The sequence below is a fragment of the Perca flavescens genome, chromosome 12 (genome assembly GCF_004354835.1).
Source record: "Perca flavescens isolate YP-PL-M2 chromosome 12, PFLA_1.0, whole genome shotgun sequence".
Classification (NCBI taxonomy): Eukaryota; Metazoa; Chordata; class Actinopteri; order Perciformes; family Percidae; genus Perca; species Perca flavescens.
The window spans coordinates 6,056,635-6,070,123 of NC_041342.1; the positions used below are offsets into that span (position 1 = coordinate 6,056,635).

Here is a 13,489-nt window from a genome sequence, read left to right on the forward strand (position 1 = left end):
GGGAGACAAAGGACTCAGATGCGCCCTTATCTCCCAATAAAAAAGTCCTCCAAATCCCTCTGGCTAAGCTGCCATAACTAAAGCCTGCCATTGGCTTACGTGCTGATTGAACTTGTTGGACAGCAAAAGCAGCAAAATGTGAGAGGAAAGACCAAGCTCCCGAGAAATATGTATACCTCCATTCATTTTGTGCAAAGAAGTAAAAAGTCAAGTGCCTCAGCGGTGGCATTTGAGAAAAGGTTACTTTCTTATTGGCTTATTTTTGTTTTGTTTGTGTGTGCGCGTGCAGATGTGTGTGAGCGCCTCAGTGAAAAGCGTGAAGTGGATGGTCAATTTCTCACTTTGCAATTTTGCGATGTAAATGAGATCACAGACGGCAAGAGATTAGACTACCCTTATATTTTAAGGTTGAAAGAGCTGTGCTATCACTCACAACCAATTTGCCGGGCAGTAAAATGGGAGGACCAGCTGCATGCAAAGAGAACCATTCGAGAGACAAACTAACTCTTGTCACCCTCACATACACTACAACAAATACACATACATAAAATATGCATGAGTGGACCCTAATCAGCCACACAGACAAAGCATCTCATATCATCTGGCTGACCCTGGTGAGGATGATGAGGACGTCAGAGGTGTTGTTAAGGCGATATAGTGAATAGGACAATACACTGCAAAATGAACACACATGGTAGCCCGTTATGGCATATGGGGAGACCACACATTGCACAGGGATGCATAAAAAGAGGCTGCACCTCGGGGGAGGAATCAGTGAAGACAGAGAGTCATAAAACTGAAGATGCATGGCCACTGTAAAGTATATGAAGGATTTTCACATTGGAAAACAACTGCAAGGCATTATTACATGGTACATGTGGCTCATTCAGCAACCAAATCAACATGGTACAGCCACCTTGGCCACCTGAGCATCATTTATCTTGTGGTGTACAGTTTATGGCACCAAGCACATACAGCAGAGTTTTCTATATAAAGCTCCTCAGCTTGTGTGGTAGCTATTGTCTTGCTCCTTTTCTTTTCAAACATCTGAAAAGAGTTGTCTGAAAAGCCCAGACAAGCTCCTGAAAGCCTCTCACATCAACACAGAACGTTTTGCACAAGGGATATTATTTTAAATATACCTGTCTCAGGATAAAAGCTACGTACTTTCTGACAAGTAAAGAAAGTATGCCTGCGTGATACCTGACCCTCTGGCCTTCTTAATCCTGCACAATGACTCGCTGAGGTCTACACTTGGAGGACCCTGCTGGAACAGGTCACCCATCAGATGCCTGCCCAGCTAGGTCCTTCTGATCTCATTGCCCTGAGGTCTGCAGACTTCAACACCCTATTCAATTGTTGATTTTGTACTAAAGAATCCCACCAAAGCCTAACACCAGATACACACTGCACTCTGTGTGAAACTGGAACTTCAAAAGATACTGTTGCTGGCTGCTTTTGAGAAAATCAGCATTCCTTCAAATCTCTTGACACTAGTCAAGTCAAGTCAATGTATTTATAAAACCAACCTAGGCTGAACAAAGTGCTGTACAAAGTTATATTATGTTATAAAAACAAAGGAAGACAATAGAAATATAGACACAATTAACAGCATACAAACAACACACTTCTATACAAATGTCCCTAAACTAAATCATACGCCCAAGAATAAAAATCTGTTTTAAGATGAGACTTAAAGATCTCGGCAGTAGAGGAGGACCTAATATGAATGGGAAGTTTGTTCCAAAGTCTCTGGGCCACAACGGAGAAGGCACGATCACCCTTTGTTTTCATCCGAGACTGTGGAATAGCTAAAAGGAACTGATTAGACTATCTTAGGTTCCTGGAGGAGTGATGTAGGGTAAGGAGATCAGCAATATATAAAGGGGCCAATCCATGCAATGCCTTAAAAACATGTAACATTACCATAAAATCGATTCTATATTTGTCCGGTAACCAGTGAAGACAAGCCAATATCAGGGAGATATGATCCCTGGTACCAGTCAACCATCTAGCAGCCGCATTCTGGACAAGCTGCAGGCGTGATAAAGATGATTGGCAAATCCCAGAATACAAGGAATTGCAGTAGTCAATACGAGACAAAATAAGAGCACGAATAACAGTCTCCAAGTCCTTACGACAGAGGAAGGATTTTAGCCACAAACTAGTCATAACTTTGCTTTATTTTATGATTGGATGAGTTAATAATTCTGCCTATTTTCTGACTCAGAGAGGGGATGTTGCTTCATGGCAGATGGGAGTTGATGCAGCAAGTTTTGAAAGTTACTTAAAGTTCATCTAAACACTATAGAAGCGTACATTGACATTCCTTGATGTATCAGCAAAGCAGTAGGCGGGAGGTAGAGAAAACCGGGAAATCTACAGTGAGTATAGGTTAAAGCGAGTGACAGTCGTTTTAATAGATTGTCCTGGGTGGCTCAGGTTTGGTGAAAAGAAACTAATCATTCCTGTTGTCTGATATGTAGTAGGAATAGAGAACTACAGGTTTAGTGGCAGCCTAGAGCCCCACGGTGTTTCAGTCAGTCAATACTGTTCCTCTCTGTGTACCAGAGGTAAAGAGGGGACATTTGCAGCTGATAGCTCGGCGTATTCTCTTGGTGAAGGGAACAGAGCAGCTGTTAGGTAACATCTCTCTCCTTCTAAAGTCTTCTGTCCGTTTGATCTGATTCTAGTTAACACACACAAAGACACACACGATCTCAGACGGTCATTCTACACATTGAAATGCGCTCCTTAGCAACCCCAACATTCTGCCGTCGATTTAGTCCCTTTGTGGGAAGGCTGTATTATGTTGCAATCCAATCTCATTTTTCCCCCGTGCTTGAGATGCCCTGTTTGCGGCTTAGCATGTGTGATTGAATAGGGTCCTATGTGATCAGTAGAGCTCATTAAACGTCCCTGTAAGCAGTTGTCTCACTCTGAGGCTCTCTTAGATTGCTTTTACCTGCAGCCTGCTCTGCCTTATTGCTTCAAGTGGCTCCAACTTTGTTTGCGGCATAATTAATTTTCTAATTGAATTACTCAAGCCTGGCCTTTGCATGCTATGTCCCAAAATGTAGATTAAAGTGTGCATTTGGTTCCCTTCACTATATGCTGTAGGTGTTAGACGGCTTTTGGGGTTGCTGTATGTTTGGGATGGGCGGGTGTTAGACTGACTTCCAAAAGGAACGCTGAAGGAAACAGTGGCTGCACCTGTTGTTCCCTGTGGTTGCTGTGTGTTTGGGGTTAGCACCTGCTCACACGGCTGCTGTGTGGCTGTCTGTGTGGGCAGCCGGGATAACAGGGAGACCATTCACACCCGCTCAGACTGCTGTCTGCAGCCCCTCTCCCTCAACGCTCGTTCGCTCTGAGGTTTCTGCTCCATCATTTCTTTTTGTGTCTTTTACATCCTCTGCCTATCCCCTGTAGCATATATGCCATATTGCTATCTACCACACTTTATCCTTTGTATCCACAATCTGTCTGTCTGTTTCTGTCTCCCCTCCCAACCCCCCTTCTATTTTTTTTGTGTTCAAATATCTCTTTTTGCCTTTCAGCTCACACAGAAACACAAACATAAAAAGCAGCAGCTGGGAGCTGTTATGGTCTTTCTGTAGAGCTCAATATCTCTTAGTGTGAAGGATGAAGTTGTAAACAATAAATTACATATAACTACTAAATCACTTGACTAAGAGCTGGGACGGCAGTGAGTGAGCTTTTAACTTTGGGCCATGAATTGTTGGTTGTGAGTAAGCAGTGTGGTTATGGGCAATTTAGGTGACAAGTTATTGTAGGCGAAGTGCGCAAGACACTTTTCGTACAAAGGATATATTTTAAAGTATTCTCCAGTTATAGTCGTATTGATGCCAGCTGTCAAAAGTAAAATGCTAAGAGACAGATATTAGTCATCTAAGTCTAAATCACTAAATAACAACCTTAACTGAATGCCATTGGATATGAACCGTGTATACCACCTGTGCATTCATCATGCCACTCCTGTTTCTCTGCTGTGAGGGAGTAATGACATAATCAATGTACTTTATTGCTTCCGAATGATCACATGTGACCTTTGCTCTTGGGAATCCTTGGGCAAACATTTAATAAAAACATCATGAATTTGCACAAGGGGACAAGTGAATATCCATCTGCAGAGCGATAAGCCTCATTTACATCACGACCTATGATCCGGGGTCTCGGTCTAACTAAGAATTTCAATCAGGCTTTGTGCTCGTCCTTGCAGTGCAGCGTTATAATGTGCAAGAATTGCTCTTTTTGCTGAGACATCACTTCAAATCTACGTGAAGGAATAAACACTGTAAAATCCCACGCAACACGTGAAAGAACAAGGATATGAAGTGATATGCAACAAAGACATGCACATGATATGCAAATAACACATCAAACTTGCAGCAGACACAAAGAGCAGTCCACAAAGGTCCAGGCCAAACACACACATCTAATGGCTAACTCGGAGGAGTGATAATGCAGCATCGCGTTTAGTGGCAGTACTACAATTGCGCACATGCTGTAGCCTATAAAGCCTACCTGTTCATCCCATCCGCACCCCGTCTCCCTCACACATATCCATCTCTCAATCCCACCATTTGGCACACTCACCGCACCAGATGGCCAGGTAGGGAGCGGAGGCAGGTGCCAGTCGCCAACTCGCCTTCTCCGGTCGCTCTTCTTCCTCTCTGTGGAGAAAAGGGTGCTGGATACCACGGCTCTCGGAATCCAAAGCCTCTCTGAAATATAACAGCAGCTCCTCAGCCGCACCTCACCTGTCTCTTCCCTCTACGCTTCCTGCGTGCCGCCGTAGCATCACCGTTTACCGAGCGCGTCCAAAACGCCCAGTCAACTACAAAACGTTTTTTTTTTTTTTTTTTTTTTTGTTCCTGGAGAAAAAGAGTCCGTAGTCTAAATGCGTAAACAGCAACCTATAGGGGTTTTCTGTGATCCAGAATACGCTTTATTTCCCAGTAGCCTCGTTCAGACCCCTGTAAAATCCCAAATCCTGCAATTGCAGACAGTAGCCTATTAAGTCTTCTCAGGGGAACCGGCCAGTTGTCTGCACTTGGTCAAGCTATACGGTTTTAAAATCAGTAGTCAGCTAAATGTAATCCCCTTTTCAAATTTACGGTGGCAAGGTGAAATGCCCTACGCAGAGCAGTCACAGTAACAGCAGGGGCCCATAATTCACACCCCCTGAAACACAGCCCTGCAGTGGATCAATGATGAATGGAGGACCTCTCTCTCTCTCTCTCTCTCTCTCTCTCTCTCTCTCTCTCTCTCTCTCTCTCTCTCTCTCACACACACACACACAGACAGACACACACACACACACACAGACATACACACACACACACACACACACACACACACACACACACACACACACACACACGTTCTGTAGACTATCAAGCGATTATTGAAATACGATGATGTTCAGGAAAGTTAAAGGGCATAAAACATGAGAATGACAATATAATATAACAAATAGTAGCCTAATAGCTACGTTTTAAAGATTAAGAAATACACCAGAACTATTTATGAGAATTATCAAATATTTGGAGGTATCCTATTCATACTTTCGTATACTAATAGTATTTATTTTTCATTTTTAGGGTATTAATTTGTACTTCTAATTAATTTATAACTACATTTCAGCGGGATTTTTTTTTTTTACTTTTTACCCCACTATATTTCACAGTTAGCCAAATAACGATGAGGTTATGCATTGAAATTGCCGACAGTTCCTAAAATATGATGCATTATTTTACTAGAGTGCTATTACAGAAACTAAAGTAGCCTAGTTCTGCTGAATAATGCAGGACATTTACTTATAATTGAATATTTTACACGGTGGTATTTCTTTTTCTACTTGAGTAAAGGATCTGAACAGGCAACTTGTTCCACAGGCTCTGTTATAGGGTTTTAATAATTCAGACTGAAACACAAACACATTGTCTGTATAACTTCCAGTTTCCCATGTTGGATTAAATATGTCCTTGTTTGTTGTTTTATTTTTTTATTTTGTTCTATTTCAAATGGAGGGGCCAGGCTGGGTTTTTACCAAATATATTAACTGTTACATACCACCAAGCCTCCATAGGTTTGGTTCAAATAAACACATAACAATAAACACAAGAATACTCATTCAGTGCTAACCTACATTTTATTTCTCACTGCACATGAATAATATCCCCACTTTGGGGATAAAGGTGGGGTTAATATTTGCCACAGTTATGCGGTTCTATTAACGTTATAACTTTGGTATTAGCTATTAATAACCTTTAAGGAAACAAAACTGTGAAATAGTTTAAAATAATTTATTCACAGCCCTTTCAAGATGATCAAGGCACATTGTTTTGAAATGTTTTGAAAAATGAATATGCCCTTACGTCACTTCCGGATTTAGTCGACACAGTAGTAAAAAAAAAAATCTGGTTGCTATGAATTTCAGCTAGCTAGCCACCTACAACTGTGTAGTACACTTGAGTAAAACCATCCATGTCAAGACACAAGATAGGTTTTCGAAGTATTGTGCCGCTTCTCTGTCCATATAGGGACACGCCAGCCTGTCTGCCAACCTACTGTGAATCGGTAAGTAGCTAGCTTTGCAGCTAGCGTTGTAGCGAGCTAGCCGCCGCCGCTAGCTGGTTGCTAACGATAAGTGATGCTATTTTGACTGTTAGCTGGCATTAACCTGTGCAGTGGGGCAGTGTCTAATAACAGCGGTCATGTGTATGTTGTATGTATGTATGCCTTGTCAAAATTCTGCCCCCCCTTGTGTTCCCACATCACTGGCTGACGTTAGAGCTTGATATCGTTGTTCACTTACGTTAGCTAACGTTACTATTAGCATATCTGTCGCTCTCTGTGTCTGTGTTGAGGGGGTGTTGTTATAATTAGTCACCAATGGCCATGATCACATCAGGGCAGCTGAATCACTCAAATCCCCCAGTAAGAATTTACAGCCTCAGTATATGGATTCGTTAATTGCATATCACTTCTGCCCTAATAAACGCTAGTTGATTTACAGGAGCTGTAAAATTATGACAATAACAACTGACGCCTTAACCCTGATAATGAATCCGGGTTGTCTTTTATCTTTGAATCAAATGTATATCTTCATCACAGCTGTGTCCAGTGTCTGTGTAATTTCACTGCTATACGTGATAAAGCAAGAGTCATATCTTGGGCTTCTTAATATTTATAATCTGTAACTTTCTATCAGCACAAAAAGTTAACCTGGTCATTAAAAGACCAGGATAACTAAATAGTACTGACTTTGTGACTGTACAATGTCATGAACAATATGTTGTTGCATGATGTTGAGCCATTTTAATCTGTTATCATTTCTTTTTATCAAGATCCTGCTGGCGCAGTGACTAGACCAGAAGACCTTGGCACCGTTGTGTGCCAGTTCATTTCAAGACCCAGGGAATTTTGAATCCAGGTACGTTCATAGCAGGGTATCTGTGGAGGGTTTCCCCCAGCAAATTGGTTAGTGGATGTTTATCTCCGCCCTTCCTAACTTAGAAAAACATAATTTTCCTCCTGACATTGCAACATTCTGCTCTGATTAATAACAGATTATTACAGAGTAATTTCTTAATTTGGGATTAATAAAGTCCATCTATCTATCTATCTATCTATCTATCTATCTATCTATCTATCTATCTATCTAACTGTGAAGCAAACATAGGATGTGGTAGATAAATAAAACATCTGCTGAGCTGCATCACATCTCCTAATCAATGTAGTTGATGTAAACATTCCCCTCATTCATTAAATATTTGGCCTTTGCTGTGTGATGTTGTGCCACTGCTCATTTCCCTAACGCGTATTAAGCCTGATATTATATTTCATTAAAATGTAACGTTTTCTTCCGATGACAGTGGAGGCACTCTTTAGTTTAGGCGAGGCGGTACACCTCCACTATGAAACACTGAGGGAAACCCTGCTTTGAATCAGAGGTAAAGTGCTTTGCTTCTCGCATGCTGTCCTTATTTACATCTACCATGTTTTTTTTCTACCAGACGATGAACGGTCTGTCCATACGAGAGCTATGCTGTCTGTTCTGCTGCCCCCCTTGCCCCAGCCGCATTGCAGCCAAACTGGCTTTCCTCCCTCCAGAGCCCACTTACGCCCTTCTCCCTGACACAGATCCAAGCTCTGGAGCTGGAGCTGCTACTGGGTCCAGTTCCGGGGCTGCTCAGCCTTCTCTAGGAGCCCCAGGACTCCGTTCCCGGCAGGGCACTAGTAGTGGAGGTAGTGCTGGAGGTGGGGTTGGTGGTGGAGGAGGAGGAGGAGGAGGAGGAGGAGGAGGAGGAGGAGGAGGTGGTGGTGGTGGAGCAGCAGCAGCAGCAGCAGCAGGAGGAGGAGGAGGAGCAGGTGGCAGCAGTTGGAGTGAGGGCAGGTGGAAGCTTCATCTCACAGAGAGAGCAGAGTTCCAGTATTCACAGAGAGAGCTGGATGTCACGGATGTATTCCTGACTAGATCTAGCCGAGGGAACAGGGTGGGGTGCATGTACATCCGCTGTGCCCCCAATGCTAGGTGAGACACACACCATCCTCTGAACACCTTGAGACTGAAGTATGTGTACTTTTAATAGGACAGCTTGCCTGTTTTTTGATGGAACTAAATACAAATATATTTTTCTCATTGTCATACAATTATAGCCCATGTTTTTCCATTAACTTGGGGCTTCCCAGTTCAGTAGGGTTCCTGCTTAGCCTCAGCCAGCTGCCTTACTTCCTTGATCTTTCTGCTTCCTCCTTTGTGTCTCAGGTTTACAGTGTTGTTTTCCCATGGCAATGCAGTAGACCTGGGTCAGATGAGCAGCTTCTACATCGGCTTAGGCACACGCATCAACTGCAACATCTTTTCCTACGATTACTCCGGCTACGGTGTTAGCACTGGCAAGCCCTCTGAGAAGAACCTATACGCGGACATTGATGCTGCCTGGCATGCCCTGCGTTCTCGGTAAGCAGGCAAAAACTGTCCACACAAGATCCGAAATAAATAGCCAATAAGCACCAAATGCCAGTTAACGTGTCTTTGGTAGATAATTCTGTAAGGGCCACTCAGATCACTGGCCAGTACATTTTTGTTAAAATAACATTTGGTCGGCTCAGTTATATTCAAACTTTGTCCCTGCTGACCACGGTACCCTCTCTCTGACAATCAGCCAGTCAAATCAAAGCTAAACAATGGCTCTGTATCTGACAGACTGATGATTGGCTGTCGCAAACTGTGCTCTGCATGAAGCCTCAGCATCTAATATTCTGAACAATATTCCTCTTGTTTATCTGCTGCCAGCATGGTTAATGAGCCTAATGTCAGGAGAAACTTAAAATTCACAGGTGGCATCACAGAGGAACTTTGAGACCACTGAAAAATTAAGACTTAACTTAAGACAACAAACATTTGTGTTGTAACAAAATCCGAAATTACTCACAAAGCCCCTGATTCTGTGCTTAAGATAGTATTTGAAAAAGTTGGGCAATATGCTGTATCGGTGTTGAACGGTTTGGAATAATTATTACATTTAATGTTCTTTGCTTAAGATGTTCTCTTTCAAACTTTGTCTATTATTAACATGAAACACATGGGTAGTTGTTTCCGTGTTGGACTGAAAGGCTTACTGCATGCTGCACTTAATCTAGAAATGTACACTCTTGTACTTTGCATATCAATCCGTTTGCACTCATACTTACAGAATTAATTCTGATATTCTGTACTGAAATCTGTGTGTGTCGTCTCAGGTATGGCATCAGCCCTGAGAATATCATCCTGTATGGACAGAGCATCGGCACGGTGCCTACGGTAGACTTGGCATCACGGTTCGAGTGTGCTGCTGTGGTCCTCCACTCACCTCTCACCTCCGGCATGAGAGTGGCTTTCCCCGACACCAAGAAAACCTACTGCTTTGATGCATTCCCTAAGTAAGTGTTTTAACATATGTATGGTAGGTGTATTTTCTGCGTTATCAGTGTTTGAAATGTAATGTTCTTTAAAAAAAAAAAAAAAAAAAACGTAAGTGACATTTCACTCAAAATCTATCTTTTTATTATCAAATACTGTAGAAAGAACAGAACAATGAAACTTGTCAAGCCACTGCTGTGGTATAATCAGCTTCTCCAATGTTATCCAACATGTTCCAAAGCCAAAACAATCGTAAACACACAGCTTCAACTGGAATTCTGATGCATGTTGGGGCTTTGTAACGCAAAATCCAGCGTTATTAACCCAATACAATACTAACCCTAACCAGACACTCGTTTAACGATTATTAACTGGAACTGCTTGGGTGAGCGACACAAGTTCACAGCGGTATGCAATTACTGTCTGTAACATAATTAGCATTTGGATGGAATAAAACCGTTTTTTATTGGAATCCATGTAATCAAGCAAAGCTGTCGGCGTCTGCGTTTTTCTTTGTGTCAAAGAAGAAACGGTTAAACTTTTATGGCCGCCAAACGTTCAAGCTAACGATTGTTAATCACAAAAAAAGTTCAAGCTAACAGGGGTGGGTCAAAAGACCGACAGAGGTTTAATATCACTTTAATGTTTCCCAAATGTTGACTGAAATGCACATTGTCATTATTTGTCAATAGTGAATAAAAAAAAAATGACCTTACTTTTTTGACTTGCCTTGATAGTGCATTAATAGCCTTTTGTTCTTTATTCTTCCAGCATAGAGAAAGTGTCAAAGATCCCGTCTCCAGTACTGATCATCCACGGTACAGAGGACGAGGTGATCGACTTCTCTCACGGCCTCGCCCTGTTTGAGCGCTGTCCCAAGGCGGTGGAGCCCCTCTGGGTGGAGGGAGCCGGTCACAACGACATTGAGCTTTACAGTCAGTACCTGGAGAGGCTACGGCGCTTCATCAACCAGGACCTGGCTGCACAGCATGCCTGAGAAACAAACAACAGCCTCTCTGCGGTTGTATGAATGAGACCGTGCGCGTGTGCATGTGTGTGAGACCGAGTGAGAACGTCAGCATGTTTGCAAAGTATGTGTGAGAAATTGACCTAAAACAACATGTGATTTTTGTCACATCTGTGTGTCTTTGAAGCAGCACACCTTTACGTTTACTTTTCAACACAACATATGTTCGGGAAATGTCCCGTTCAAAAGGTGGGAATAGTTTTTAATATATCGGTAGCTGTATCCATCTGTATGGTGGAGTGTGGTGAAATGCTAAAAACAAGAACCTGGATTATATAACTTTACAAACCTGGTTTTTAACGTAGGGGAATTTATGAATTGCAGCTTTGACATGTGTCACTAACATGAATTAAGAAGTAACAACAACGTGCTTCGTCCAGAAAGGCACACAGATGTAATTTTAAAGTGTGTGTGTGTGTGTGTGTGTGTGTGTGTGTGTGTGTGTGTGTGTGTGTGTGTGTGTGTGTGTGTGTGTGTGTGTGTCAGTGCTGGAAGACATGAAGGACATCCTAATGACTTGGACAGCTGCAAGTGGAGGAAGCTTATTGAGACTTATCAATATAATTTTTTTTTGTTTTCATTTTTGCGCGTGTATGTATGAAAAATACCTCCACAGCTTGACCAGTTCTCTCTCCAGTGGACTAACACTGGTCAAGCATGTGCACACACACCCCCCCCACTCCTCCACCACTCCCTGTTTATCTGTTAATGGATATCCATCTGACTGCCAGGGCATTTCCCAAGTTGTCCAGCTAACACTAACCTACTTTCTGTGGTTTGGGGGTCCATCTCCTTCCCTTTGGTGTCAGTTAGGGTGGATACTTAAGGACTAGTCTGGAATACTGTCATAGCTTGTATGGCTGTTGGGGGGGTCTCATACTTTCCTCTCCCTCATTTTTGACTGTAGAGACCACATAATGGCCAGCTTCCACTTTATTTCCTGGCTGTGCTGTAGCTTTAGCCTTTACCTGTCCACAGAATTGCAGCAGCAACTTACAGGGAATTCTTTTTATCTCTCTGTATTGCTTCCCCCCCCATCCAGTCCTACATATTTGTGATAAAGAACGATGGTGTGTTTGTGTTTCTTTGGCATTAGTAGAACAGCTAGAAGTGCAGGTTTACTTAGCAATTTCACTGTCACATTAGATCAGTTGGCTCTAAACCGAAGGCTGTAGCTCAGTATTTACTGATGTGTGACTGTTAGAGGCTGGGCAGCCTGCACTGACTCGGTAACAGCAGGATTAAGTCAGATTTACAGGAATAGTTCGGCATTTTGGTAAATAGTCTTATTCACTTTCTTGCTGAGAGTTGGATGAAAAGATGTATACCACTTTCATGCAGAAACTCCAGGAAGTGACTGTGCCCAGATAAGTAATAGTCCGGCATATAACCCCCCTCCAATAGAGCCACAATGTGTAATTTAGTTTTGTGAACTTTAGAAGTGCTGGTAGGTGGATTTTGTTACCTTTTTTACATAGCCAGGCTAGTGGTTTCCAGTCTTTACGCCAAGCTAAGCTAACCAGCTACTGGCTGCAGCTTCATATTTAGCGTACAGACATGAGAGTGGTATCATTCTTCTCATCTAACCCTCAACAAAAAACAAAACAAATAAGTGTATTTCCTGAATGCAAAATCTACCGTTTAGTCTTGAGTGCAGCTGTCATGGTCTGTGAATAATTGGTAGTCTCTTCTGGTGAACTTTTGGAGATTGATGTTCTGGCTGGATTTGGAGGCTCTAAAAGGTATAAGGAGAAAAAGTAGCTGCCGAGTTCATCGAACTAATGAGGATTGTGTCCGTTTGACTCAGAATAATCTTTTGTGTAATGCTGGTTAACTTTGTAGTCTTACAGCACAGATAGTTTTCCCAGTCTTGCACTCATCAGCAGGGTTAGTCATCCTGTTCATATGCACATTTGTTTCTAACGTTTTTGTCCTGATGTAATTAATCCGAAACGTGTTTGTCGTAGTGTGGAGCCATGGATTGTTTGTTTCCGAACCACGCGTGTCGATGTTATGACTAACGGTGTGATTCAGATCAGGTGCCAGGACGTGGCATCATGCCTGCTATAGCTCCGTTTAACCTCTGTGGCCCTAAATGTACAGGAGCTCTCTTATGGGTGGCAGCACGCTTAATGTCTGACACAAGCCATATTAGAGCCTCTCACTATCGGTGTGGTGCAGGTTCCACCACACACACCTTTGCACATCATCACACACAAACACACTCACACACATTCAAACACAACACACATGCATAAACACTACATACAGTACTGTTGTATACAGTATATTTACACATTTATATATCAGATCAAGCATGAAAAAAGCAGGTCTTAAGTTCAGCACTATTGTACAAAGCATCCAAAGTGTAATAAGGGTATAAAATGTAAGTTTGCGTGTCTTCATTATTATTAACTGTCTTCTACAGGGCAGCATTAAGGATACTAACATCACGTTTGAATAACTAGTAATAGGCCCTGTGTGTAGACCTGCAAAAGTAAAAGAACTGGGTTTATGGTTGCAGGCTAGCA

General features: G+C 42.4%; 2 protein-coding genes across 2 annotated transcripts in view; one reads left to right on the forward strand and one right to left on the reverse strand.

The window, feature by feature from the left end:
• LOC114565093 (semaphorin-6B) overlaps positions 1–4,746 on the reverse strand; it is a 35,870-nt gene extending 31,124 nt beyond the window's left edge. The window contains exon 1 of the mRNA XM_028592932.1: positions 4,618–4,746. The gene's annotated coding sequence lies outside the window, so the exon portion shown is untranslated. The remainder of the gene's footprint in view (positions 1–4,617) is intronic.
• A 1,677-nt stretch (positions 4,747–6,423) lies between these two features.
• On the forward strand, positions 6,424–11,988 carry abhd17aa (abhydrolase domain containing 17A, depalmitoylase a). Its single transcript, XM_028594070.1, has 7 exons — positions 6,424–6,603; positions 7,374–7,459; positions 8,043–8,343; positions 8,398–8,560; positions 8,795–8,989; positions 9,772–9,951; positions 10,703–11,988. Exons 3-7 carry the CDS (start codon positions 8,046–8,048, stop codon positions 10,926–10,928), a joined length of 1,062 nt encoding a protein of 353 aa, XP_028449871.1. The 5' UTR covers positions 6,424–6,603; positions 7,374–7,459; positions 8,043–8,045; the 3' UTR covers positions 10,929–11,988.
• The last annotated feature ends 1,501 nt before the right edge of the window (positions 11,989–13,489 follow it).